The 10,270-nt window shown below is 40.1% G+C and overlaps 1 protein-coding gene across 1 annotated transcript; it reads left to right on the forward strand.

Annotated features, from left to right (window-relative positions):
• Nucleotides 1-7,145: 7,145 nt before the first annotated feature.
• Nucleotides 7,146-9,066, forward strand: LOC308135526 (somatostatin receptor type 5; the record flags this gene model as incomplete). The annotated part of the gene is made up of 2 exons (XM_080503575.1): nt 7,146-7,552; nt 8,352-9,066. The coding sequence occupies 2 exons, from the start codon at nt 7,146-7,148 to the stop codon at nt 9,064-9,066; spliced, it is 1,122 nt and encodes a 373-aa protein (XP_080359701.1).
• Between the last annotated feature and the right edge of the window lie 1,204 nt (nt 9,067-10,270).

The raw sequence follows: 10,270 nt of genomic DNA on the forward strand, positions 1-10,270 counted from the left end.
TCAAGTGAGAACAAAGAACTGATGTTGGATAGTGTGGTTGTATTAATGCTGATGAAACCTTCAGAGGCTAAAATGCTCAGATAACAATTTGAATATCCGCCCGACCAAAGCACCTTAAATCATAGAGGCGAAAGGTAAAACTGTTTTTTCAGCAATGTCAAGTCATTTCCAGCCCAATTTGGAGATACAGTCTCTACATGCTGTAATGATCTGAACCTCTCATTACTTGGCTGTGCCTGGTAAAACAAAATCTACTCTAAGGCACTTTGAGAGTGGTTTGACTGGCTTTATTGGCTCATGTCAGTGAGCTTTACTCAGTTCTTGCGACTGACTGAGCAAAGCAGGCTGCCTTACAAAATAAATATCTTGTTGTCACTCGTTGAGCTTCATACTGGTAGGGATGGGAGACTGATAGTAAACAGCACTTTGATTTACTTTTCAGAAAACCATTTTACCTCTGCAGTAACCGCATTACTTGTGCTGTTTCTCCCGGCCTGTTGTTACAACTTCAAGGCTACAGACCCGGATGCACAAAACATTATCAGTTAAAAGCAGAAAGGTGTGCGAGTCGAGACCAGCGAAGCAAAAACCACAAGAAAGACAACATATAAATGGAAAAAATAATAACTGTAGAGTAACATGGCATAAACATTTTCACTGAGACAAAACTGACCAGAGCTAAGACCACGAGTATGAACATTGGGGGAAGGATACATTTTAGACAAGCGACACACAAGAGCACAGCGGATCAAGGGCGGTTGTTGTCGTCAATATCTCACTTGCACCTTTCATTCAATTCCCTTCTTTTGATTTATATGTGCATTTTATTTTTCCATTAAAACCACCCCCAATAAAGTCAGGTTTGAAGGAGTTTACTATCTTTATTGCTTTCTGTTCCGGTGTGTTTGCTAAACACCCTCCATTTAATGGATCCTAAATGGCAACATCGACAATCCAAGACGTCACCCTCCTGCTTGCACACACATTGCCAGCCTGACCTCAGCTGTGCCTTGATACTCATTTCATGATGAGTGTGAAATTTAGCCAAGAGAACAACTGGGTACTTTTTAGCTTTGGTTTGAAGTTGCCTGCACTGATTCGCTGCCTCCAGTAAGAGAAAACACCAACTTGATATAAGTTGGGGCTCAGTTGTTCAAATGTGCTGAATTGTGTTGTTTGGGTTTTTTGTAAGGGATGTTTATCTCACTAAAACAAGAATCTTCTTGCAATTATGAGGCAAATTCCAATTATTAAGGTAGCTTCAGACCATAAATGCACTAAGATAACAGGAGTCATCAAGTCCACAAAGGTAACATTGAATTTGTTCGTGATCTCACTGATATAGGTAGTGGTACACTGGGTCTGTAGCTTATTATTCTGACACTTTGTGAGCCAAAATGAGAGTAGAAGTCGTCTACCAGGAATTGGGCAAGCTTGTGTTCTTATTTGTGGATTTGTGGTATTCAGTGTTAAGTGGACCTAAATCTACTGACTCAGTCGCATCACGGGGACTTGATTTTGCTCCGGGAACAAAAACCAAGTCCAATTAAAAAATGCTCATATCGTTTGAGGTGAAGACGGGTTTTTCAGGCCTGGCTGAAGTTACCATTAGATTCTGGACAGGGGGAAGTAGTACTTATGGTTGAAGTGTAAGCGGATTGGAATAAATTGAGTGTGACTCCATCCAAGGCCTGAGGAAAGCAATGAATTCACTTGTTTGTGTATGTAGTCTTCCAGCTCTTTCTTTGTGTGGATCAAAAGCTGGGAACACTTTATGCTTGTGCAGCCTGTGCTAGCTTGCAATTTAGCCAAACTACTTTACTTTATTTGAAGGTTCAGATATATTTCAGGTCTGAGATTACAATTCATTTCAGGTTTCGGAAAGTTGCCTTAACCCACAAACTATATGTGGAAGAGGGGGGAGGGGTCCCAGGTAATGCTTATTTTGTACAGACTGACATTTGTTCACAGACACAATGATTGGACTAAACCACTCTGGGCTCCGATATCATGAATCCTATTATGCATGTTTTACATTACTGAATGCCTGGTACTGATTGTTGATATTTTCACCCTGCACATTTCTGATGTCCACAGGTTGTGTTGGCATTCCTCAGCTGAACCTTATTGGGGTTGTCATTTCTGGTGAACGACACGACACTATTCATTAAACTCATTTGTCTTTTCTGGTATATGTAGGTGTTGTTCATGCAAGCAGATTTGTCCCATCTTTCTGATGAGGGTTTTCACACCTTGCTTCTCACTGATGATGATTACTTGTGCTGAAATACAATTTTGAGAATAGAAAAACAAAGTGATAAGTTAATAAATTTGATGGAAAAGTTTGTTCAAATGGATATAGGTTATGAACTGATACTGTGCGTGCATGTTTGAGCAGATCACATCATGAGAAGTCAAGAGGAGGAGTTCATACAGGAAAGCACAGGTGTGTGTCCTCTTTCTCTCTCTCATCTTTATACAGCTTATCAGTTCATGGCGAGCAGAGGGCTTTTTCCCAGGAGCAGGTCACAATTCACAGTAAGTGAGGCGCATACATTTAATATCCTCTTCCTATTTCCCTCTGGCTCTGCCCTGCGTTTCAGACCTCTGCGGTTCCTTGTAAGTTCTATCACACCTGGGCCATTTGGTCAGCAAACTAAAGTCTTCTGTTGTCACCCACTTGGGGTTTTACTTTATTGTGTTGTTATGAGTATTTTTAATAATTTACCCAAATTCTCTGGTGAGAGATTGTGTGAGAGAGTCTTCCAGGTTGCTACACTCTCCAATTTTTCCTCCATCAGTGTAGCAGAGTTGTATTAAAATGCACTTTGTGACTGCTGTTGGACTAAATTTATGTGGAGTTATTGAAATTACATTTGTCATTTTTATTGACTAAAGTAATGACTCCGACATTTTCACAGAAAAAAAACATGGAAATAAAGCTGAGTCATGAATTAGTTCAGCTATACATTGGACTGAAATATTTCGGTACAGTTTCTTCAAATTACTGTCTGCCCAGTTTAATGGAATGTTGTTCCTCATCAGCTTTGCTGTATTTTCCACTAATACTTTAAAGGATATTTTGTAGGTTTCTCTTTCACCACAGAACAGCTCCAACACTTTGATATAAACTCCAAATAACTTCTGATGGTGTCTGGAATCTTGTAACAAACTGGAGCAGATTGATATCTTGGGAATTCAGAAGCTTTATCAGTACTAACAACACCTTGTCATCAGTTAAACCATATCTCTTCTATTTGTGCAAAGTGTATAATTTTTATGAATGAGGGCTTTAGTAATAATACCATTATAACATATAATACAAATACCATTGTCATGAAAGGGTAATCTTCAACACTGACCGTGTCAAATGACTGCATTTATAACTTGCATATGTTTTTCTGGTTTACAAACCTGTGAGATGTAGCTGATTGCATCATTTAACTGCAAATGGAAAGAGAATCTATTCAAACATAGGAAGCTGTGACATATTTGATCAGATGCACTGAGATTGTAAAGTGTGTCCGTTTTTTTAATCAATCTTTTTTTAAATTATTAGAACAGTAACAACTCCACTGAAAGTTGACATTGATGTGGCTGTTTGTCCAGCTTTATTAATCCTTGCTGATGGTGATAATTTAATCTTTGTATAGAATTAGTTCCCATTGCTGGATTACAATATTCTTGGCTGCAGTTACACCTGCCTGCCTCATTTTCTGTGCTGTCTCTATGAGGGGGAAATCGGAATTGAGATCTACTACAGGATGAGTAGTGCCCTTCAAATTAGGCCTGAAAGGGTATAAATAAAGACGAGATTATGCCTATATTGAATCCTAATGCCTATTTAATGGAATTGTATTTTTAATGATAATGTATTTTGCAAGTAAAATGTGAATTCCATTAGCCATGGTTTCAGTGCCGTCCTATATCATCTCTTCTCCAGGTGCACAACACACAACCATCCACATGTTGCAAAGAACAACATGTTTTCTATCTTGTATGTTTTCCTTCTGTTACAGCTTCATGGTCCAGTTATCATCCAAAGCAACCATCTGTGGGATCGGGCCACACCAGTTAGCCTTCACTCCTTTTGATCATCAATTAATCTTCTTCTCCTGTGGGAATAACCCAAATGCTCATTTTATAACCGCTTCCGTCATGTTGATTCTTTCATAACTTCACATTTCTGCATTTGCCTGCCTCAACCACATCTACTTGCTATTCATGCTCTGCCTTGAATGTCGCATCCCTTGACAGGTGTCACTTTAATGAGATTACTTCAGCTGTGGTTTTGATCACTGTACGGAGATCTACTCACTGGGTGAAGAGGAAAAATGCTGACACTGAAAATGGCTTCAAGCCATTAACAATCTCTGAATGTGTTCTGCTTAAGGTCAATGTGTCGAAAGTTAAACACAATTGCTTCGCCTTCATGCTTTTATATTCCCCATTCCCTTCTATTTTCTTGTGTGTCTCCCTTCATCTGTCATGTTTTCTTTTCACCCCAATTTCACTGTTTGGGCCTTCACACCACGTCCAGTTGCCGCTGCAAAAATAAAATCAGTGTCAAGGAAGCTATAAATAATGTGTGAGGCAAAATTTAGTAAGGCTAGAAGCAGGCTGCTAATTTGTTATTTCCCTTCTAATAAACATTTCTTCCTGTCACTTGTAATCAGGGCCTAAAAAGTTAGTTGCCAGATTTCCTTTGTTGAAAAACGCCAAATAAGCTTTTTCATTGACCTTTTTCTTTTCGCATTACACCCACTGCAGTAAGTGGAGTTTAGACAGGGATGTTACTCTTGAGTGAGATGCTGCATGAGAACGACAGATGGACGAGGGAATGAACAAATGGTTGATCACTTGTGCGTCCATCTGTCCTCCACACACAATACCGTGGACACAGATCTTGATAAAGTGGGTGTAATGAAGCATCCCACTGCCATGCTGACCTTTTCAAGGGACATTGATAATACCACAATTGTTGGTTAAAGAGTAGAACTATAAAAATGCTGAGAAAATGACCCTACCTTTTTAAAAAGACATGAAAATGCCACAATGAGTAATGTTATTATTCTCCAAAAGCACAACCAGAAGAAAATTATCCTGTGAGCAAAATGATGCTCCAGACAAAATTATTGTAATCCTTAAACTAATATTGAGGTCTAGAATTGTGATCCTTAAAATCTTTTAAATTGTTTATTTCTCTATAATAGCAAAGCTAAGATTCATCATTCATCATTTTGAGCCATTGCAACCAACCTTCCCTGTGTACCATTTACCATCATCACTGTCTCACAATTCCTAAGTAATAAAATGCTAAATAGATCAAAGCATCATTATGAGGGTGATTATAATTTTTTTTTACTTTGACTCTAGCACAAGGACATTTTTAACGTGTTTGCTTTCTTGATTTCTTGTAAAATCTTGTCTTTAGTAAGATTAGTGCCATGTCATGACCACCAACTTGAATTGAATTCAAATGAGCAAATAAGCATTTCAGATGAATATCATCCCCAGATTCCTCATCTCAAATAGAAAAGACAGCACCTTCACATATTTTGCATAGAGTGTCTTGAGTTGAAGGAAAACCCAAGACACTAACTGATTTAATGAGTTTGTGGTTTTAGGTGTAACAGTAATTACATTTGTTATTTTTGATATGCTCAGTAAACAGGTAGGAAATTAGTATACTGTCAATGTTCTTGGTGTTGAGCTTTTTGTCTCAGGGTCGGAAAACAATCCTAGAGACACAACTTGGATATGAAGCATTTATAATACACTCTTTTTCTTTCAGTTTAGTGAATCATGACTGTTTCAAAACACCACTATACACCAGAGTGTGTTAATATGAATGTAAATCAGTGTGCAGTCATATGAGGGTGTAAACTCCTGTGAGTTTGTTTTATTTAATTTCTTAGTACCCTGAAACAAGGAATTCGTAACAAAGTGAGAATGTCCTTATCCATGCAAGACACGGCAACGAGCAGATTAATCTCTGCAATAGCTTTGAGCTGACGAACAAAGCGATGGCTCCCAAAAGAGTCTTTTGTTGTTTCTGCAGATTCCGTGGCCACAGTAGGTTCTCTGATGAGCCTGAAAAGAAAGGTTGATGGGAGCAGAAAACAACTGATAATTTCTTGCTTCAATCAAAAGTTAAATGCACCTCTGAAATAGTGTTTGCTCTCACTATGATAAAACACATCATTGGGGGAGCCTAGCTCTTTTGATGATATATGTGGTTTGACAGAATACATTAAAGTAATAGGACAACTGATGTAAATAGAAAACTGCTTCGATATACATTTCGGATAGACGGCTCCTCGTAGTTTAATCGGACTTCAAAGTGCCGCTTTATCTTCACTATGCTGTGAAGAGTAACCTGACTCATTTGTAAAGCCATTATTAGCAGTAAAAAAAAGTATAAATGTGACTGAAATAGTCCTGTTTGTGCAGTTAGAGAAGAATTATGAAGGCAAATGCTCTCTGTTCATATACTCGTATGAAATATAATTTTCAAAACGTCCCAGACCATCCATTTGTACAGCCAAGTGGATTTCTTTCTAACAGGAAGTGAGTGGCTTGTATACCCGTGGGGATGAGTGCTTTGTTTATTTGAGGGACTTTGTTGTGGTCAACTGCCTGCTCTTTAACAAAGACTGCACCTCTCTCTTCCTTTCACACAACTAGTTTGTTTGTTGTTTATCCCCCCGTGAACAAACAAGCTGCCTTCCCCTGTCTGCGTGACACGTCCTCCTGTGCCCGCCGTGGTCACTTGTTTGTGTCGTGATGCACTCAACTCACTGATGTCACTCCGAGTATTTGTCCCTTAAGTCTACTGAGAGATGGACGGTTTCGTCTGAATCATCAGGACTGTCAGTCACAGAAACAGACCTGGTGAGCTGTGAGTGTTTTTACTAGCTACAAGAAGCAGCTACTAGAGGCATGAATAATACATTGGAGGAAATTCATTATGAAAGAGGTATTATTATAATTTTTAAAAATCACAATTGCTCAGCATGTCTCTATGAATTCCCGTTTTTGTCGTTCTCACACAAAAGCTCCTTCCACCCTTCCGTGTGCAGTCCCTCATTCACACCCTGACATGTTTCTCATGCATATGCTGTGCTGTGAGATTTGTTCCAGACATGCCCGCCATCGTCAACCTTCTCTTCAACGTTGTCTCCACCAACACCACCATCTCCTTCACTGTGGTGCTGCCAATGGTCAGCTTGTTGTCTCTTCTCGTCGGGGTCGGAGGTCACCTCCTGCTGTGGCTGGTACTGGTGAAGAACCCCCGCAGTCGCTCCAAGCCCAGCTCTATTCTGCTCCTCAACCTCAGCCTGGCAGACCTGTGTGCCTTGCTCACCCTGCCCTGTGTGCTCCTGAGTGCGAGTTTCCAAAACTGGCAGCTGGGAGGCGGGACCTGTGTACTCCTGGGATTCGTGACTTCAGTCACAGTGGGCGTAGAGATCTTTAGCCTCTCGGCATTGTCTGTGCTGAGGTATCGTATTGTTGCACCACGGACAAGACCACCTGCTACCCTGCTGCAAGTGTGAGTGTCGTTTGTTACTCGCACTTGCAAGAGCTTTTCTTCCAAAGTTTTTTCTCATTGAATTTTGCAAATTTAAATTTAATTCAACAAGTACAGGAACACTTAGCTCTTACTTTCCTCATTAAAGCTGGGTAATTCCACCAAACTCAAATTAGACAACTATAATATAGATACAGTTAGACCATAATTGTTTTCTATTTGTATTATTTGAAAATGCAAAGGCAATCCAGGAAATTAATCTTGAGAGGGGAAACATGTACACATGTACACATGCACATATTTACATATTTTATGTTCATGATTCATTAATAATTGAAAGATATTTGGACACATGATCGAATGCAGAACTAAATACCTTCTAATCAGTAATATGCAATAAGCATACAGTATGTCTGTGTTGATAATTATTCTAATTGAATTTATAATAGCTATAATAGCACAGTGATGAAATGAATAAAGTCTAAGCATATTTCCTTTGCGTGACTACTGGTGATGAAATGACTTGGCGGCTAAAAACACAAGTCCAGATAAATACAGAATCTACTGAATAGTGAGAAGAAAACAAAAGAGGATTTTATTAACTTTATGGTATTTGCAGGTTTATAGAAAGTTTCTGGTTGACATCGTGAAACATTTTACTCAGCCTTTCTTTGACCTGGTTTAATTTGTTGAGGAGGAGCATGAAATCTCACACCAATGTTTAGGTAACAGAAGTTGATCTTATGCTTCAACTCAGTCAGTGCAATTATGAATGATACTTCTATGTGTTGAATGTTTTGTCTCTCTCGTTCTTACATAGAGTTTGTACTGTGGGAGCCATCTGGCTGGTCTCAGTTACGATGGCGCTACCAAAGGTCACCTACATCGACTTCGATGGCGGCTGCACGTGGTCAGTCAGTCGAGACGAGTGGCTGTCTTTCCTTGTTCCCGCCTTCCTGGTTTATTATGTGGCACCTCTCCTCTGCATCGCTATCAACTGTGGCCTGATCATCTCTCACTTGCACCGCTGCAGAGGCACGCTGGCTGCTGACAGACGCAACAAGAAAGCCACGGCACTGCTCATCGCCTCAACTGTGGTTTTCGCAGTAAGCTGGCTGCCCTACTATGCCCTTGAGTTTGTTAATGTCATGTCCCCTCATGTTAGCTCAGCAGCTTCTCCCATTAGCAGGCCCAGCCTATTGCCTTCTTCCCCTCCATCATTTTTCTCCATTTCGCCTCTTCCAAGAGTGGAAACGAGGGCGCAGGTGTCCTTGTTTTGGGAAGTGGCATCTCTTACTGCCATTTTGTTGGTTTGTCTGGCACCCTGTTGGAACCCGCCACTGTACTTCCTGCTGTCACGCCCGGCTGTACGCCAGCTCCGAGCTCTTCTGCCCTCTTTCTTTCAAGATCAACTTGGGAAAAAACCTCTGCAGCGCTGGCGTATCGCCCCGGCTCCTCCCGGGAGCCTGCCAATCCCTCAGCTTCCTGCACTCTCACTTACTCACCAGTCTTTGACACACAGACTGACTCAATAAAGTTAAAACAGCTGTGCTCACTCATAGACCCCCTTGAGAAATAATCCAATTTGCCATCCCAACAATTACAAAAGCTATGATTACCATCATGCTATGGACATGGTGTCAGGTTTGCTATATTCCCGTGTAGTCATAACTACATCCTGCTTGCTTTCGTAACACGTAGTGTGAAGCTGAAGACAGATGACAATATGTCATAAACAGAATGCATTATGTGCCATAAAAACACGGTTTATACTCCCCATCACAATGCCAGAGTCACCAAGCAACTCATTGTTGTGGTCAAGGAGGAAACTACATATCTGAACTGATTTTAAAGGATTCACCAACCAGACAAAGAGGTTTCTCTTTATTAGAAAGCACACATTTTCATTTTACAAATCTAGGTCGCTGAACTTTAGATGATATATATTTAGGACTCCCGTGTGGGACCTGAACCTGAAATCTTAACATCCCATTTTCAGAGGATTGAAGGACATCTGCTAATCCCACTCTCACTGATATAATCCACCCAAGCACATATAAGTTGAACTCCCCACAGAGTTTTTAAACAAGCATTTCCTAACTACAATAAAAAGAGCATCTGCTAATCATGGCATATACAGTATATATGTGCACACTATAAAAAGAGCTTTGCTTTGTTCACATGGCCTCTGCAGAACGTCATTATATTGCATCTCGTAGATTACAGCGAGCAATACAACCTTGTAACCCCATTACCAAGCCATCCGACAGAGCAAAAACTCTGGGGAGGCAGTGTGCTGTGTCTGCCCCCTCAGAAGCTCAGTGAAAAGCTTGCAAACGACATTGTCTCAATTCACTGTCATCCCAATAACTTCATGAAAAGAGACCTCTTGATTTATGATGAGCATTAACAAAAGCAAACTTGTTTTGCCCTGAACTTGAACACAGGGAAGCTCCTATTAAATAGGGATTTTACATAAAGGATCACATCACACGATGACTGCTTGTGAAAATGACTTTGTCACAAGCAGAGCCCATCTGCATCTAGAATGGTTTTATCATCATAATGTAAAGGGTATGCCATGTACTCGCAGTGGCCAGGGGCTGTCTTTGACAAATTTGCTAAGGGCAAGTAATTAGATTTATTTTATTTCATTTTATTTATTTATTTATTTATTTATTTTTTTTTGGGGGGGGGGGTTGTTTTCTTCAGCCTGTTCATTTTTGTGAAATTAGTAAA

Source organism: Blennius ocellaris, assembly GCF_963422515.1.
Source record: "Blennius ocellaris genome assembly, chromosome: 10".
In the NCBI taxonomy this organism is placed as follows: Eukaryota; Metazoa; Chordata; class Actinopteri; order Blenniiformes; family Blenniidae; genus Blennius; species Blennius ocellaris.